The 19,791-nt window shown below is 43.5% G+C and overlaps 1 protein-coding gene across 2 annotated transcripts in view; it reads right to left on the bottom strand.

The window, feature by feature from the left end:
• The window catches only part of Sfi1 (SFI1 centrin binding protein), a 70,383-nt gene that overhangs the window by 39,192 nt on the left and 11,400 nt on the right, over nucleotides 1-19,791 (bottom strand). For both annotated transcript variants that reach the window (XM_034508374.2, XM_076938261.1), the window contains exons 3-7: nucleotides 19,061-19,231; nucleotides 18,068-18,139; nucleotides 9,180-9,290; nucleotides 7,368-7,462; nucleotides 807-924 (exon numbers count right to left, since the gene is read on the bottom strand). In XM_034508374.2, the coding sequence (XP_034364265.1) occupies nucleotides 807-924; nucleotides 7,368-7,462; nucleotides 9,180-9,290; nucleotides 18,068-18,139; nucleotides 19,061-19,231 (567 nt within the window). The remainder of the gene's footprint in view (nucleotides 1-806; nucleotides 925-7,367; nucleotides 7,463-9,179; nucleotides 9,291-18,067; nucleotides 18,140-19,060; nucleotides 19,232-19,791) is intronic.

Raw genomic sequence — 19,791 nt, 5'->3', positions numbered from 1 at the left:
GGCAAAATCTGTGAGTTCAAGACCAGCCTGGTCTACAAAGAAAGGGAGAAAACAAAACAAAACAAAACAAAACCAGCTAAGGACATGGCTCAATGGTGGAGTATTTATCAACCACATGATAGACCCTACATTCACTCCCCTGTACCACCGTCCTAACTGGTATTTCTATTGCTGTGATGAAACACTATTTACTAAAGCAACCTGGCAAGTTAAGGGTTTATTTGGCTTACACATCCATATCATGGTTCATCAATGAAGGAAGTCAGGACAGGAACTCAAACAGAAAAGGAACATGGAGCCAGGAGCTGATGCAGAGACCACTGAGGGATGCTGCTTACTGGCTTGCTCCTCATGGCTTGCTCAGCCTGCTTTCTTATTAAAGCCAGGACCACCAGCCCAGGGATGACACCACCTACAATGGGTTGGGCACTCTCCCATCAATCACTAATTAAGAAAAAGCCCTACAAGCTTGCCTACAGCCTGATCTTATGGTAGTGTTTACTCAACTGAGGTTACCTCCTTTCAGATACCTAGCCCTAGCTTGTGTCAAGTTGATATAAGACTAGCCAGCTCACCTCCTACCCCCAAAATTATATACACAAAATTAACAAGGCTTAAAACACTACAAGTACTTAATTAGAATTAATCGTGATTATATAAAAATTCAACTTTATAGTTGAATGTTCTCAATGAGTATTTATAGGTATCTACTGTGTTCTCATTGTGCTGAGAAGAGTGAATTAAGGCATCATACCAGTGCTGAGGTAAAACAATGTTTGCTGACCTGTGATGCCCCACACACTCACCATAAGACACTCCGCCTCCTAAACTCTAAAGCAGTGGTCTTCATGTGAAGTTTGGTCCTACGAGCAACCATGTATATCAACCAGGACTTCCAGGCTTGGCGCATCTTCTGCTTTGTATCTAGAGACATCAAAGAGATATTCTTATAAAAAGGTGGAAACTGGGGGCTGGTGAGATGGCTTAGTGGTTAAGAGCACCGACTGCTCTTCAGGAGGTCTTGAGTTCAAATCTCAGCAACCACATGGTGCCTCATAACCATCCATAATGAGATCTGATGCCCTCATATGGATGTCTGAAGACAGCTACAGTGTACTTTGGGCCAGAGTGAGCAGGGCCACCGGGAGCGAGCGGGGGTGGAGCAAGAGGGAGAAGGAAAGAGGAGAAAAAAGGTGGAAACTAGACTAGAGGTATGGCTCAGCACTTAAGAGCATCTACTGTTCTTGCACAGGTCCAGTTCCATTCCCAGCATCCACACTGGCAGCTCATAAGCACCTGTGTCTCCAGCTCCAGGATGGATCTTATGTCTTTCTTCTGGCCTCTCAGGCATCTGCACATTTCTACACACAGACATAGACACATACACATAATTGAAAATAAAATCTGAAAAAAATAAAAAATAAAATTGGTAGAGAGGGCCAGTGAGATGGCTCAGTGATTAAGGGGTCTGCTGCCAAACCTGGCAGTCAGAGTTCAATCTCTGGAGCCCACCCAAAAGAAAAAGAAAAGGTTGATTTCTGACCTCATACGAGCATACATGGTTTATAGGAGCCCCCACACATTTAAACAAACACAAATGTAAGAAAACATTTAAAGGGTAAGAGGAATCTATTATTTTCTGTCATGACACTAGCTTAAGGATTTTCTGTACTTAGCCCATCTTCAAAGCCAGTATCTGTTCTCCAGCCTCCAAGTGCCCTCTGCTGGAAATACTGTGTTGTGTTATAAAATGAACAAAGATTCAAGACAGCTCAAGTGACAAGTGGTGATGTTAACAAGCTTTTAAAGGTAGCCTGCATTCTGCCTACTGTGTTGCACCCCTGCCCCCTCCTCCTCCTGTTTCTTTGAGACCAGGTCTTTATGCAGCCTGGCTGGTTTGAAACTACCTCTAGAAGGTTAGTAGTCCAGGCTACCCTCAAACTCACAGAATTTGCTTACCTCTGTCTCCTAAGTGCTGGGATTAAAAGTGTATACTACCAGGTCTGGCCTTATTTTTCAAGACAGGGCCTCTCAGGCAACCTGGAGCTCACCAATTAAACTAGACTACCTAAGCCAGAGAGCCACAGGAATTCTCCTGCCTCCACTTCCAGGTTTTAGAAGTGGAGGCATGCCTGGCATTTTACAGGTTCTAAGGAATCAAACTCAGGTCCTCATGCTTGTCTTGCAAAGCCGTTGAGTGACAGACATTCTCCTAAATGCGGGAACAACCTTTTACCTTAAAAAAAAAAAAAAAAAAATCAACTGACTTCCCTTTTTCTACTATAAAACATTCAGCCATATCTATTACAACTATAGATAACAAAGAAGGCAGCAGGAAACACATCACCAAGAAAATGCACATCGCTTACAATATAAAACAATCTATGCTACCAGGATAGTGGTGGCTCTCACCTTTAATCCTAGTAGTCTGGAGGCAGAGGCAAGTGGATCTCTGTGAGTTCAAGGCCAGCCTGGTCTACAGAGTGAGTTCCAGGACAGCCCAGGGCTACAAAGAAAAACCTTGTCTCAAAAAATAAAACCCACACCCAAACCAACCAATCAACCAAAGACAATTTAAGCCTTAAAATAGTAAAAGAACTGAAATCATACTAAATAGCATCCTGTGACTATAATGGAATACACTAGAATCCCTAACTGACAGAGTTCAAGGCCAGGGCCTGAGGAGTGAGGCCGAGAGGCAGTGAGCACGGGGTGCCGCTGCAGAGGATCCCTGCTCAGTTCCCAGCACAGCAGTCTGTCATTCCAGTTCCAGAGATCCAGTGTTTTCATCTGACCTCTGTGTATGCCAAACACAAACATGTTGCACATACATACATGAAGGCAAACACTCATACATTAAATGATTTTCTAAGTTCCAAGAGAAGTATATCTTAGGACACAACTCAGAAACCACACACACACACACACACACACACACACACACACACACACACATACACTTTTTTAAGCCATGTTCTTAACTGTCTAAAAGAAATTTTTAAAAACGAGTTCAAGGCCAGCCTAGAAATCACAGAAGATCTTTTCTTTTTGCTTATTTGTTTTTTGAGACAGGGTTTCTTGTGTACCCTGGCTGTCCTGGAACTCACTCTGTAGACCAGGCCAACCTCAATCTCAAGAGATCCCCTTGCCTCTCCCTCCCAAGCGCTGGGATTCCAGGTGTGCGCTACATCAGCTGGCACACTGACACACTAAAAATAATAAAAATAAATATATGTATTTTTTAAAGCTAGAAACAAGATGGAGAGATGGCTAACTGGCTAAGAGTGGTGCACCACCTACCCTGCCCCCTTTTGGTGTCTCTCTATGAAGCACTGGTTGTCCTATAAGTCTGTATGTAGACAAGGCAGGCCTTGAATTCACAGAGATTCTTCTACCTCTGCATCCCAAATGCTGGGATTAAAGAAGAAAAGAACCAACTACTGTTCGTTCTTCCAGAGGACCTGAGTTTGGTTCCTGATACCCACTTTGACCAACTTACAAATACAACCCCATTCCAGGTGAAAGAACATTTTCTGGCCTCCACAGGTACTCATGTACATGTATGTACATACGTACACATATAAATAAAATGTTTAATTTAAGAAAAGGCATGATGGTGCAGGCAGGTCTTTAAACACAGGACTCAGGAGACAGAGGCAGACAGAGCTCTGTGAATTTTAGATGTGCCTATTATCCTGACCAATAATAAAAGTAAATATATATTTTTTAAAAAATCTAGACACAAGCTGGTGAGTCTTGGCTCAGTGGTTAAGAGCACTGACTGCTCTTCCAGAAGTCATGAATTCAAATCTTAGTAATCACATGGTGGCTCACAACCATCTGTAATAAGATCTGATGCCCTCTTCTGGTGTGTCTGAAGACAGATACAGTGTACTTAAATATAATAAATAAATAAAAACCTATGGGCCGGAGTGAGCGGGGCTGGAGCAAGGTGGATTGGAGCTAGAGGGAAAAGGGAGGAAAAAGAAAAAAAAATCTAGACACAAGATGAAGAGATGGCTATGTGGTTAAGAATGGTCCATGTACCACATGAAGCTCAAGAGGAAGGAAGACCAAAGAGTGGATGCTTCAGTCCTACTTAGAAGGGGGAACAAAATAATCAAGGGAAGTAGAGAGTGGGAGGGACTTGGGAGGAAGAGAAGAGGGAGAGGGGGAAAAGACAGGAAGAAGGAGATGTATAGAGGGATCAGGAAATTGAACAGAAGTGTATAGCAATGGGGGATGGGGAACTGGGGGTAGCAACCAGAATTTTAACCCAGAATTGCTCCTGTCTAAAGGAAATGCAGGGACAAAGAGTGGAACAGAGACTGAAGGTAAGGCCATCCAGAGACTGCCCTACCTGGGGATCCATCCCACATGCAGACACCAAACCCAGACACTACAGCCAATGCCAAGAAGTACTTGCTGACAGGAGCCTGATACAGCGGTCTCCTGAGAGGCTCTGCCAGATCCTGACCAATACAGATATGGATGCTCACAACCAACCATCGGACTGAGCACAGGGACCCCAATGGAGGAGTTAGAGAAAAAACTGAAGAAGCTGATGGGGCCTTATCTGGCATCAATGGGAGATCCTTGGTCCTGTGAAGGAATGCTAGGGCGGTGAGGCAGGGGTGGGTAGGTGGGTGGGGGAGCACCCTCATAGAAGCAGGGTAAGGGGGGACAGGATAAGGGGTTTGCAGAGGGGAAACCAGGAAAGGGAATAACATTTGAAATGTAAATGCGAGGCCAGGCGGTGGTGGCGCACGCCTTTAATCCCAGCACTTGGGAGGCAGAGGCAGGCAGATTTCTGAGTTCCAGGCCAGCCTGGTCTACAGAGTGAGTTCCAGGACAGCCAGGACTACACAGAGAAACCTAGTCTCAAAAAAACAAAACAAACAAACAAAAAAAAAAAAACAAAACAAAACAAAAAAAAGAAATATAAATGCAAAAAATATCGAATTTTAAAAAAAAGATTAAAAAATAAAAATTACCTTGATCAGCTAAAAAACAAAATCTAGAGAGAGGTCAAATCCAAACTAAAGCTTGCAGAAGTAAGTTCAAAGCAATGACAGGAATACAAATCAAGGAAGACACTGGAGACAGGAAAGCCATAGAGAATACCATGGATACAGATACAGGTTATTTGATGCCTTACTTACCTCCTATGGCTACAATACAACAATGACCCGAACCAACCTGAGATTCAAAGGGTTTATTTTACCTTCCAGGACACAATGCAGGGTCAAGGGGAGCAAGCCAGAAAGCAGACTTCCTCCATGGTCTCTACTCTGTTCCTGCCTTGTACTCCTGCATTGGCATCCTTGACAAAAGCCTTCCCAAGTCGGCTTTGGTCAGCATTTTATCACAGCACAGAAAGAAACTAGGACCTTTGAAAACGTCAATAAAACAGGTGAAGCTCAAGGCAAACTGACACAAACTATCACTCTCAGAAGGAAGGAGGGTTATAAGGGTTATGTGCCCATGACCTCAGCACTCACATCAGTTGGAACTGTACAGCAAGGCCTGGTCTATCAAAGTAAAATCAAGAGGACAGTGACCTTGTGACTATAGATTTGATGTAATATAATAATGGAAAACTACTGACTCATAAATCTGATACCATATTAAAATGAGCCAATTCCTTGGAAGCTCACTAAAAAGGAAATAAATTATCTTACAGCTACCAAAGCTTTAAGTCGAGCTAAAACCCATTCAACAAAGAGAATTCAGGTATAGAGGACCTTATCAGATTTTACTAAACATTTAACAAAGAAATAATTTCAGCCTATTCAAAAGACTCAGGTAGGAGATCCAAGATTGAAGCCAGCCTGAGCAACTTACCAAAACCCTGTGTCAACATAAAAAAGAGGGACAGTGGTTAAGGAGTGCCAGACCAGCAAGCTGTTTGCAGCACAAGCATGAGGACCTAAGTTTGACCCCTCAAAACCCCATGAGAAGCTGGAAACACTGCTTAGCCATTAGTTAAATATACTGGCCTCTCTTGCAGAGGACCCAGGAATTCCCAACACCTACATGGTGGGTCACAACCACCTGTCCAGGGAATCTGAAGCTCTCTCGTTGACTCTACAGACATTGCACACATGTAGTGTACATACATACATACAGGCAAAACAGTCATACATAAAATAAGAACTTAAAAAATTCAATAGAATCTACAGAAAAACTCCTAGAGCAAACATGAGCTTAGCAAGGTTGCAAGATACACAAGGCTACATATACAACTACAAATCTTCAGAACCACAGGAGAAATCTTTGTGGTCTTAGGTTACAGAGTTCATAGACTATATAAAATGTGCTACTAATAATACAATCCAAAATAAAAATAGATCAATTAAACATCAAAGTTAAAAATAATACAAAGAGAAACCACAGACTAGAAGAAAACACCTGAAAATCATGACTTTAACAAAAGGCTCATAACTAGAGCATTCACAGAGACAGACATGAACACACACACACCTTTGTTTAAGAAGGGAGTCTTTCATTGTGGCCCAGGTTTGTCTTGAATTCCTGAGTTCAAATGACCTCTGCCTCAGCCTTCCAAACAGCTGAGTAGTCTTTCAAACACTGCTTGCCTTAGAATATCTCCTCAGCGCCAGAACCACAAGATCAAACAAAACTCTCAAAACTATAAGAACACAAACAACCCCATTTAAAAGATCTTGAATAGGGCTGGCGCAATGGCTCAGTCACGAAGAGGGCTGGCTGCTCTTGTGGAAGACACATGTTTCCTGCACAGCACTCACATGGCGGCTCACAACCCTATGAACAACTCCTGTTCCAAAACAGATGCCCACTTCTGACTCCTATAAACACCAGGCACACATGTGGCTCATGGACAAACATGCAGCAAAACATCCATACACATAAAAGAAATAAATATAAAATAAATTTCTAAAAAAAGAACTTCAGCGGACACCAAAAAGATACAAAAACAAACCACAGACTAGGAGAAAGCACCTGCATATCGTAACTTTAACAAAAGGCTCGTAACTACAGCTTACATTCACAGAGGGAGACTAGAACACACACACCAAGACAGGGGAGGAAGTACAGGTCTACACTGAGGGAGAGCTGTTGTGCTTTGCTGAGTTAAGGCAAACCTGCAGGCCAGGTCCAGCCAGCTCACACATTCTATCTAATGAGCTTCAAATGCCCAAACTACACAAAATGTAGACACAGCATTTGATCAGACAGGAGAGTCAACTAGATCACACTCTACATAGAAGAAAGGAAATCAAGCATGTCTTCTGCTTCACCCAGGTGATACTGCTTCCCAGAACACCTGGGAGAGCCAGTCAAGGCATCTTGAGACACACTGTCCACACTCTCTCCTCACTCACCATGATGCTCGGCTCTTTGGAACCTCTTCCTCATCTCCCGTTGCTGGTACACAAAGGTCTTCCAGCTCTGGAAAATCAGGTTGTACAAGTAGTACCTGAGGAGCCAAAATGCAAACAGGGCTTTCAGTAAGACAACAAACAAAGTAACTATTACCCAGTCGCTTCTACACTTAGGAACGTTCTAGAAGGGGAAAGCTATAATTGACAGAATTGATCAGGAAACGTTACAGTTGTCTGGAATGTGGGTGCTATCTAAGATTAGCACAAAGATTTCTCTGGAAAGTAATGGATTGTTTTGACCCTTGAAGGTAGAACCATCTAAAAAACTAATTGGGGCTAGAGAGATTGCTCTGTGTTTAAGAGCACTGATTGCTTTTCTAGGACCTGGGTTAGGTTCCCAGCACCCACATGACAGCTCACAACCATCTGTAACTCCAGTTCCAGGGAATCCAACACCCTCTTCTGACTTCTGATGTATTCCATGTGCATGGTGCATAGACATACATGCAGGCAAAGCCCCTGTACATATAAAATAGCTTAAAACGCCAGCTTCCCTGCTCTCTACATCCATAGGAATGAGTTCTTTCCGGACCAGCTGTGCTCCTAAGTGTAAGGCACTCTTATCCGACCCTCTCAGCTCTACATCAAACACACTGTTTCTCTATTAACATCAAAGCCCCTAAGCCAATCAAGCCCTGTAAGGCCTTAGTAAATTCATTTTCTCCAACCACAGTGACATCTCTCCTCGAAGGACTCTCTCTCCACACAGCAGCGTGTGATAAGGAGAGGCACTTCACTGCTCTCTCTTCACACCTTTGCTTTCCAAATCCTCAAAGCTGTCTGCTTTTTAATCTGAACTAATTATAAATTAGAGGTGAATCTCATCTTACAAATGTCTGTATAATGTTTTGTTTTGCTTTTTAATCTGTAAAAATGTATCTTTAAAGAATTTTGTAGACGAAGATGTGGTGGTATACTCCCAGAGTTTGGGAAGCAGAGGCAGGTGGATCTCTGTGAGTTCTAGGCCAGCCTGATCTACAGAGTGACTTCTAGGACAGTTAAGACTATGTAGAGACTCTTTTTCAAAACAAAGCAAACAGGACTGAGTTATCATATTTATTGTGTGGAAGGTTTTGGAGCACAGTGGAAGTGTAGAGGTCTAAGGACAGTGCTCAGCGGAGCCGGCTCTCTCCTATTCGGCTCTGGGGATCCGGCTCAAGTCATCAGGAGGCAGCAAGTGTCTCACCTGCTAAGTTACCTCACCTGCCCTAAAAACAAGTAGTTGATGTAATTTTTACTTTTCTCTTCATTTATTCCTTGCAATGTAAGTGGCATAAAAGATTCTTCTTTCGTTCTTTTTGTTTTTAACTTGTATTTTGGGTGCTAGGGATTAAACCTACTTGCTTGTGCAGGTATTAAACTACTTGCTCTCTCATTCAGCTACCTGACCCAACCTATTTTCCAAATGTCTATGTGGGACACACCATTTCTTGATCATAATCAGTATGCTAGAACTAATCATCATAGGAAACCAAACTCTCAGATTTAGAAATGCACTTTGTGAGTAAAGCTTCCAGGTCCTCAGCATGGCCAACACTTTTATCTGAATCAGAGGAAGCATACATATGTGTGTGCACAGACATAACCGAAAATAAGTAAAGATTCACTTAGCCTCAAAGGATTTTTTAAAAAGCTAGAAAGCAATCCAAAACTTTACTCCTTTGGAACAGAAACAAGACATTGAATAATTGTTTGACACAGTGTAAAACTCGTATTTCAACAAGCATAAAGTAATAAGACATAAAAGGCAACCTGTAGTGACAATCAGCTCGAACGCAGAGTTTCCACTCCCTCTGGGAGACCCACCATTCTTCCCTCCATCCTCCAAAGACCTTCTGTAGTATTTTCTGCTCATGGAAAAACCTAAGGAGATGGAGAACATCAGAAAGCTGATGTGAGGCGGCTGGGCTGACATCTCTGTCCAGTCAGCTTCACTTCACATGGCCCTTATCTCTCAACCAAACAGCAAAGCATGGTAAACACTGGTTGTCAGATCCCAAGCTCAGTATGGCATACACCAAGATCAAGACAACCAACCACATTAAGGACTTTGGCTATTGCAGATACTAAGGGAAAGCTGAAATCTTCACATGCTTATGAGGGAAACAAAAACTAAGATTTTGGGGAGCAGGTGAGATAGAGCCACAGAAGCCAGACAACTTGAACTTGATTTCAGGACCACGAAAATGTGGAAAGAGAAAAGTTACCGTACAAAGTGGTCCTCTGGCCTCCTCACGTGTATCATGGCATGTACACAGCCACACACATCTTACACAAACTTAATCCCAGCACTTGGGAGGCAGAGGCAGGCGGATCTCTGAGTTCCAGGCCAGCCTGGTCTACAGAGTGAGTTCCAGGACAGCCAGGGCTACATGGAGAAACCCTGTCTTGAAAAACAAAACAAAAAACAAAAAAATTAAAACTACTGCATCTGTCAACAGTTTTTGAATTGTTTAAATAAGAGGCTTTTCGTTCCCTCTTCACTGTGTGTGAAGACAAGTGCGGCAGTGCAGGTTCCGAAGACTGAGCAAGTCCTGGGGCTCAAGAGCAAGCCCCACCTTTTCTTTTTAGTTTTTTGAGACAGAATTTCTGTGTAGCCTGGCAGTCATGAGTCTCACTATGTACACCAGCTTTGCCCTGAACTCATAGAGATCCTCCTGCCTCTGCCTCCAGAGTAGTAGGATGAACAGAGTTTGCCACCATACCTGGCAACAGCAAGCACCTTCATCCTCTGAGCCATCTTGCAAGCCCCATGTTTTGTTTGTTTTTTCTTTTTTTCTTTTTTTTTTTTTTTTGTTTTTTCAAGACAGGGTTTCTCTGTGTAGTCCCGGCTGTCCTGGAACTCACTTTGTAGACCAGGCTGGCCTCGAACTCAGAAATCCACCTGCCTCTGACTCCCAAATGCTGGGATTAAAGGCATGTGCCATCACCGCCCAGCTTGTTTGTTTTTCTTAAACACAGATTATCTTGGCCTTAAATTCCTAAATCTCCTGATTTAGCCTGACAAACACTGGGATTACAGGTATGTGCTACCATGCCCACTCTTTAAAAATGTTTTTATTACTAAAAAGTGGGAATTACACTTCATTTATGAATGTTATAGTGCCGGGCGGTGGTGGCGCACGCCTTTAATCCCAGCACTTGGGAGGCAGAGGCAGGCGGATTTCTGAGTTCGAGGCCAGCCTAGTCTACAAAGTGAGTTCCAGGACAGCCGGGACTACACAGAGAAACCCTGTCTCGAAAAACCAAAAAAAAAAAAAAAAAAAAAAAAGAATGTTATAGTAATAAATCACTACTCCTTAACAGAAACACATATGCTAATTTAGTTCAAATCTAGAGAGGATAATTATAACTATAGCAAGAGACCGAATTATGAAAGAAAATGCCTGCTCAAGAAAAAGAGAGAGAGAGAGAGAGGAGAAGAAGAAGAAGAAGAAGAAGAAGAAGAAGAAGAAGAAGAAGAAGAAGAAGAAGAAGAAGAAGAAGAAGAAGAAGAAGAAGAAAAGAGACGAGATGAAAAGAGATATGGTTGCGAATTCTTTTAATCCCAGTGTGGGAGGCAGAGGAAGGATCTCTGTTAAGACTGGTTAGCCTGGTCCACACAGGACAGCCTGGGCTACATATTGAGATCCTGTCTCAAAAAGAAGAAAAAGTGTCAGTGTTGATGCCAGAAAGGCCATCAAAGTAAGCCATAAAGCTGGCCTGTCAGTCACTTTCCAGTTTTGCTTTCATAACCCTGCAGGTCACTGGCGCACTCCTCCTGACACTCGCGACTGGTTTACACACGAGCTGACCAAACTCAACTGCATCTGTGGAGGTTCCCTGTCTCAACATTTCATATCAGAGGTTTTGGTTGGGTTTTTTTTTTTTTTTTGGGGGGGGGTGTTCTTGTTTTTTATTTTGTGTTATTACTTTGTTGTTTTGTTTATTTGGTTGGCTCTTTCTTTCTTTTTAAGACACAGCTTCTCTGTAACAGCTCTGACTGTCCTGGAACTTGCTGCAGACTTGGCCTTGAACTCAGAGATCCACTTGCCTCTGCCTCCTGAGTGTTGGGACTAAAGGCCTGTGCCACTATCCATGGGACTGGGATTAGAGGTCCCCGAAGGCTTTAAGACAAAAAGGGAAAGATCTATGAAGAAACAGGAATGAAACTCAGTACAGCTCTTAGCCATCACCGGTTCAAACTCTGATACCAGGTCGTTTATTTTAGTCATTTTTAAACATAGTACAATTCTGGGAAAAGTCAGGAGGGAAAAAAAGCCCTTCCAGGCACATGAGTGGCCAGGCTCTTCCTCTGAGGACCCCCAACTACCAGGTTCCACCCACAAAACATTCTAATTGCCCTACAGCCAGCCCCAATACCCCAGCCCTGCCCTACAAATTAAAAATCCCAATTCAGGACTTAAAATCCTACCAATCCCTATCCTGGAAATCTACACCCTGGAGAGCCCCCCTCCCCCATCAAGAAATCCTATATAAACCCTGTCTTTTACCCAGTTCCCAGCTGCTTCTCATCTGAACAGAGGCAGCTACCCTCCTCGGTTTTCCCTCCCAGTGAATCTCTTGTGTGAAATTTGTTGTGCAGTATAACTTTGTGGTATTCCTTGGCTCCCAACTGGCAAGATACCATTCCCTCAATGCTGTACCACGTACAGTGATTCAGTAACTCGGATAGCTCTTCTGGTGCCTCTGCTCCTCCTGTGGTTGGGGTCATTTGAGCTGCAATGCGATCCCTCATCTCCAGTCCACCGGACTCACCATCTACCAGATGCAATTAGGTAAGTTTGCCCTTTGGTCAGTGCAAATGTTTCCCTGAGTCCAAGGAAGTAACTTGAGCATATGGCACCCCTCTGGTACTCTTGGAGGAGGAGGTATCCCAGCCATAGTCTTTAAGGCTACGGCTGGTCCTCTTAACCTGATCCTGTCCCTCCACCCTTGGAGCTGCAATCCTGAAGTTTCTTTAGGCCCAACTGGGCTATTTTGCACCCTCTCCTGCCTTCCTCTCAGAGCTGCCTGTAATCTCACAGCTCTCCTAGGTCCTCGTGGTTTTTGTGACTCAGTTCCCCAACCCTTTCCTGTGGATGGAACCACCCTCCTAGAGCTTGGTTTTTGTCCTCACTTTCTGGCCTCTACAAAAGCCAAGCACCAAGTCTCTCCTCCTTGTGTCCTGAGTCTGGGGACACCAGAGACTACAGGCCACAGCGGTGTTTTCCTTCCTCTCTCTCATCCATAGGAAAGGTGTCTTCCATACCTTCGTATTACCCTTTGGGATGCCTCTTAGAAAACCTCCAACCTCTTCGACACCTGACCTGAAGAACCCTAAATGTATTCAATTTTGTAATACTTCAATACCCCTTAGATAATCAATACAAAGGGCCATCTAATGGCATCCTAGATTCTATTATTTTGGCAAGTGATTGGAGAAATGGAAAAAGATTCCCCACTCCCTATTTCTCTTTTCTCTGCTCCAAGCCCTGTTTGTTTTTGTCTGGTCTCCCCAGCCATCACTACACACTATAAATGTCCTGTCTTTTAAGTTATCCTTGATGGATGTATAAGTTTATTGGGAACCAAGAGCCAGAACTAGCAGGAGAAGAAGAAAGCAAAGGAGTAGGCCAGCTGCAGGGTGCACACACTCCCAACACTCTCTGCTGGCAGGTACGTCTCTCAGCTCCCTCCTGCAGTGTCCTCTGTGTGTAGCCTGGGCTCAAAATTTTCCTCCCTCTCAGCCTTCTTTGGTCTCAGCTTACTGGATTCAGTTTTACAGGGATTCAGGTGTCTTTTAGGCACAAGGGGCATTAGATTGTTATTTTGTGCTTTCCCACTTCAGTCAAAAGCTAGTTCTGAAGTTGAGGTTTGGCTCCCTCTCCTCTAGACCAAAGCAAGATTGTTCAAAGACTTGCTCTAAAATCTGTGTCCCATATCAGGAGAGCCATCTGACTATGTGACAAGAGAAAGGAAAGCAAAACAAAATAAAGGGACAGACTTTTCACAACGGGGACTGTTGCTACTCATCTCATACTCTTTTGGTCTGGGTTTAACTCTCTAAAACTGCTAAAGTATAAATCTACCTCAAAATCTGTAAGCATGCTGAGTCTAATTAAAAACCGGCAAAATCTGTAACAAAAGGATTAACTTAAAAAACTCATAACATATCAGCCGGGTGGACAGTTAAAAATCTACACATAAGGCAATGTTAAAGGAAACGCGTAGTTTGCTGCCATATAAGCTGCTATCATCCCATTGGGCTGGAGGCAGGTATTAAGACATTTCCTCCCTTCCCTCCATTGGAACCAACCTCCATTTCCTTGCCTCCCCGGTCTCTAGGAGCTGCCTGCTAAGTCCCTCAGCTTCTTTAAGCCCTTCCAGGACTCTGCAACCTTGAACCTCCTGTCTCTCTGCTCCATCCTGGCAGTCTCACAGCTTCTCTATACCCTCCTGTCTCATGTCTCTCAGCTCCCACCTGGAGCTTATAGAAAGTCCTTCTGTGGAATTTGTTCCACCACCCTTCCACTCTTCTTCCAGACTCAGATTTTATTAAAGCCCCACTCTGTAACCAGAAATAGCCTGGCCTCTGTACAGCTCAGTACCCAAGACTGACATGCTCTGTCTTCATCCTCCTATGGTCCAAGTCAAGCTTGTTTCTGGACTTTCTGGACATCTGAGCCGCCTCTTAGAGTTTCCTTTGGACCTGATAAGCCAAGGCAGGAACTCAAGAAAGAAACTTGGAGGCAGACACTGAAGCAGGAGCCACTGAGGAATGCTGCTTACTGGCCTGCTTCTTCTGGCTTGCTCAGCTACCTTTCTTACATAGCCCAGGTCTATCTGCCTGGGAATGGCAACATCATCTACAGTGTGCTTGGCCCTCCCTCCTTACATCAATTAGAAATTAAGAAAATGCCCCACAAAGATGCCCACAAATCAATCTTTTTTTTTTTTTTTTTTTTTTTTTTTTTTTTTTTTTTTTTTGAGACAGGGTTTCTCTGTGTAGCCCTGGCTGTCCTGGAACTCACTCTGTAAACCAGGCTGGCCTGGAACTCAGAAATCCGCCTGCCTCTGCCTCCCAAGTGCAGGGATTAAAGGCGTATGCCACCACCGCCTGGTGCCCACAAATCGATCTGATGGAGGCAACTCCTCAATTGAATTTCTTATCCTGTGTGTCTCTAGTTTTGTCAGGTTGACAGTCAAAACCTAACCAGGGGCAGGAGAGATGGTTCAGCAGTTAAGAGCACTGGCTATTCTTCCAAAGACCTAGGTTCAGTTCCCAGTACCCACACGATGGCTGACAACCATCCACAGTTCTAGTTCCAGGAGATCGGATGCCTTCTTCTAAACTTCAATAACATTAGTCACCCACTTGGTATCCATGCATACATATAGGCAAAGCACATACATATAAAATAAAAAGAAAATTTAAAACACAACAAAAACTAACTAACTAGCACAGAAATTGACTAGAGATTCTTCGACAGGGCATCTGGTTTCCCCACACACACCCCAGAAGCCCCTGATTTGTATATAGTTCACCCACTCCAGGCATACACAAACCTAAAAGCTTTTTTTTTTTTTTTTTAAGATTTATTTATTTGTTTTAGGAAAAGTACAAACATACCAGAAGAAGGCATCATATCCTTTACAGATAGATGGTTGTACGCCACCATGTAGTTGCTGGGAATTAAACTCAGGATCTCTGGAAGAGCAGTCAGTGCTTGTAACCTCTGAACCATCTCTCCAATCCACCTAAGAGCTTCTAAAAGCACGGTTTTGATGCCTCTTAAATACGGACAACTTCCAGGAAGCCAAGTGTGATGGCTCATACCTTTAATTGCAGCACTCTGGAGGCAAAGACAGGTCTACACAGTCAGTTCTAGGACAGCAAGGACCACAAAGAGACCCTGTCTCAAAACACATACACACACACACACACACACACACACACACACACACACAAATTACAAGGATGTGGTTGAGTTTTTTTGCTTTGTTTTGTAGTTATTTTTATTTTATGTATTTAAGTGCTTTGCCTGTTTGTTCCAATGTGCACCATGCTGGTAGAAAAAAGGACATCAGATACCCTAGAACTGGAGTTATAACTCCTAGAACTGGAGTTATAAGAACTCAGAGGTCTGCCTGCTTCCGCCTCTGTCTCCTGATTGTTGAGACTACAGGTGTGTTTAAGGAACATTCATAAAATAATGAAGTACTCATGGAAAATTAAAATTATTTTTCTAGAAATAAAAAAATAAATAAGATATTAAAACAAAGGGTCAGTTAGTCTGAAGGACTATGGTAGATGCTCCTGCTGCTGCTTTCTTTGAACAGGGATTCAAAGTATATTTGCCTGGCTGGATATAATCAGACCTACCTGTCTCAGCCTCCTGAGGTGCTGAGGATAAAGGCCATCCCACCACACTGTGTGAATCTGACTTTGCTTTTTACTGAAAGCAACTGAAGACTGACCAGAGCAACATGTGTGGTTTCTTCAACCATCTACTGAACAGAGACTGAAAAAGACTGGAAAGTGTGAGGAGTTTCCTTGGGTCAGGTGCTACTGAGCAGCTGGACTCACTGTACATAGGACCAGCATGATCTGGGACATCTGACATCTTAAACCAGCAGAACAGAGCAGACTGAATCAAGGATGACTCCCAGGGTTTTAACTAAGGCACCCAGAGGGATGAGAACTGGTTCATGCTAATTGGAGGGATGGAAGGGGGAACACTCAGCAGGAAGGCTTGTTGGAGGTACCAAGATTTCATTCTGAAGCCAAGCCTAGTGATGTTCTTTAATCACAGCATTTGGGAGGCAGAGACAGCTGGATCTCTGAGTTCGAGTCCAGCCTGGTCTACATAGTAAGTTCCAGGCCAACTAAGGCCACACAATGAAACCCTGTCATGAACAATTAAAAAAATTTATTTTTCATTTCGGACTTATTAAGGGTGGTATCCAATGGAACTGTCATATTTGCAAAGCAAGTGTTGGGGCCATAGGTTTGGACTGAGAATATTCACTGGGAGTCACCAAAGAACCACAGTAAGGAGGTGCACAGCAGTACAAAGCTGTCAGGTAGTTCAGTGAAGAAGAACCAAGGAAGAAGGGTTAGGAGGAGCAAAGTGACAGAAGAGAAGCCATCAGACAAGAGTGATCCAGAAGCTGGGAAAGAAAGGGTTCCAAGAAGACACAAATGAAGGCACTACAGTTTTGAAAAATGCCCTGCAAACACTGTTCATTGAAATGGTCTGACTTTTAGAGGTGGCCAGGAAATACATGGAGTCACCCCTGTGACTCCCCCTTGCACCTTCCCTTCTGTGTTGTAGCTAAACCAACGCAACCAAGAGTTAGAGCAGAGGGTAGTGGCTATCTTTAGGACTCCTAGCATGTATATCGATGTGTATAGTACAATGAGGAATAGTGTACAGCCTAGGGATTTGCTCGTCACTGAAACTCCCTGGCCAATACCAACGTTTCTACAAAGTTCTGCCCTCTACAAAGGCAACCTGTCAGGCTCAGCAATCCTCTGTGTGAGCACATGTGCTTCTCCTAGGTTGGTTCCATCTCTTCCAGAGAGGTCATGAGGCTTTGTTTTCCTACACAACCCCATTAAGATAATGAATATGCATGAAATTCTCATTCCAGTATAAGGTCATGAGGGGCTGTTCTTGTCTGCTAGTGTTAGCAAGGAACAGGGGAGGAATCTAACACACTTGTTAAAATGACAGTCATGTTGAGGCTGACTATAAAACAAAACCCTGGGGCTTAAGAGGTGGGTCAGCAGTTTAAAGCAGGTACTGCTTTTGGCAGAGGACCCAAATTCAGTTACCAGAACCCACCCTGGATGGTTTACAAGCTCCTGTCCTGTATGTCCAGCTCCAGGAGATCTGACATACTCTTCTGAATACTGAAGCCATCTACATTCATAGCCACATACCCACACTATACATGTAATTTTAAAATAATAATAAAGTGCAGGGCCTTAGGGTACACACCTTTATTCCCAGCATTCCAAGCTGGAGGCCAGCCTGGTCTACATAGTGAGTTCCAGACCAGCTAAAAATACAAAGTAGGACCCTGTCTTTAAAAAAAAAAAAAGGGGGGGGGGAGGGGAGACGCACTGAAGAGATAGCTCAGCAGTTAAGAGAGAGACCACTGACTGCTCTTTCAAAGGTCCTGAATTCAATTCCCAGCAACCACATGGTGGCTCACAACCATCTGCAATGTGATCTGACGCCCTCTTCTGGTGTGTCTGAAGACAACTACAGTGTATTCATATAAATACATATAAAATAAACAAATCTTTTTTTTAAAAAGTAATAATAGTGATGATGATGGTAATGTTGATGAGGAAATGAAAGGGATAAGAGATATTTTAACTAAAAGAAATTTGTTTTTTTTTTTTTGTTTGGACAGGGTTTTTCTGTGTGGCCCTGGCTATCCTAGAACTAGCTCTATAGACCAGGCTGTCCTCAAACTCAAAGATATAACTGCTTCTGCCTCTGATATGCTGGGATTAAAGGTGTGCACCACCATCACCTGGCAGGAGAGGGGAGAAATTTTTCAAATATATTAAAAAAAAAAAAAAAAAACATGACCAGAGGAAGCTCAGCAGCAGCATAGCGTCCAAGCACCCAAGCTAGCAGTACCTGGCTCTAGAGGGAGTCACTCTTCCAAAAGTCACTCGAATCCACAAATACAGGAACTTTCTGGCCACACACCTAGAGAAATAAGAAAGAAAGGACACACACACTTTAAACTCAATCTTGCTAAGAAGAAGTTTTTGGAAAAGATGGGGAACCTTTAAGGTGTCAAGTGTAGGAACCATCATGTGAATTAAAAGATGATGTCATAGTTAATCTTGCATTAAGCAGAAAATGGAGAGGACAGGTTCATAAAACTAAAATCAAGCTAGGCAGTGGTGATAGGCCCCTTTAGTCCCAGCACTTAGGAGGCAGAGGATCTGTGAGTTCAAGGCCAGCATGGTCTACAGAGAAGGTTCCAGGAAAGCCAGGACTACACAGAAAAACTCTATCTTGAAAAGCAAAACAAAACCAGAGAAAACTAAAATCAAGCAGATTGTTTTTAAACACTTTCTTTTTGAGTTCAAGGTTTTGCTTTTTTTAATGCAGCTCAGGCTGCTGGAAGTCACAGAAATCCATCTCTGTTTCCTGAGCTCTAGGATTAAAAACACCTGCCATCTCACCTGACTAAGTCATGGTCCAAACGTATACATAAGGTTAAATTTGGGCTTTATGCAGTTTCCACAGTACAAATCATGTTTTCCACCTCCCCAGTGCGTGTGCACACGCACAAGAATGGAACACAGAGCCTCTTTCAGCTTAAGCAGGCATTCTGCCATTGACTTGCAAGACCAGCCACTTTATAATTATTCCTTTAAAGACAGGCATTACTGTGGTAAAACTCTGAGTCTGTAAGTCTCAAAGGTTCTAGTAAACTGAGTCCTACACAGTTTAACATGCTCAAGATTAGCTGGGGACTAGTTTAAACCTAGGGATCTCGGGTAGAGCCAGCCTGAGGGAGCTTAGAGCCAGCAGTGGCAGGACTTAACCTGAGAGCATAGACACATTATCTTTTTAATCCCATTTTGTCTGAGAAGGGAAAACATAAAAAAGTCTCACCTGATGCGCAGTTCTCGTAACCGGTGTCGAGTCCAATTTTGTGAGGCATGATAGTGTAAGGAGTGGAAACTTCTAGGTAACTCCCTCTGGATCTCAGAGAAGGCAGAAGACTTTTGGAGGGGCAGTGCCTTTGGAGAACAAGGTTTCTTAACCACGCCATCCCTAAAAGACCTTCCATTCGAGCAAGCAAAGAGGAAAGGAGAGAGGGAAAAAAATATTTTCTTACAATATAACTATATTTTAACATTGAACAATGCTATATTGTTACACCCATGGAGACTGACTATGCCCCAAACAGAAAGCAGCCTGGCCTCTAACAGAAATAGTAGCAACCCCCCACCCCCAGGGTCAGCTCTCAGTGGGAGCTAGAGAGCTGCAGGTGGGTCTTCAGGCCTAGTATGTTCTTTTTGGTTTTAGAGATAGGGTTTCTCTGTGCAGCCCTGGTGGTCTGTCCTGGAACTCACTCTGTAGACCAGGCTGGCCTTGAACTCACAGAGATCCACCTGCCTCTGCCTCCTGAGTACTGAGGTTAAAGGTGTGCACTACCTCAACCAAGCAGGTCTAGTATGTTTTTTTTTGTTTTTTTTTTTTTGTTTTGTTTTTTTTCCCTGAGACAGGGTTTCTCTGTGTAGCCCTGGCTGTCCTGGAACTGACTCTATAGACCAGGCTGGCCCGAACTCAGAAATCTGCCTGCCTCTGCCTCCCAAGTGCTGAGATCAAAGGTGTGCGCC

Source organism: Arvicanthis niloticus, chromosome 7 (genome assembly GCF_011762505.2).
Source record: "Arvicanthis niloticus isolate mArvNil1 chromosome 7, mArvNil1.pat.X, whole genome shotgun sequence".
NCBI classification, from domain to species: Eukaryota; Metazoa; Chordata; class Mammalia; order Rodentia; family Muridae; genus Arvicanthis; species Arvicanthis niloticus.
This window is presented reverse-complemented; position numbering and strand designations above follow the sequence as displayed.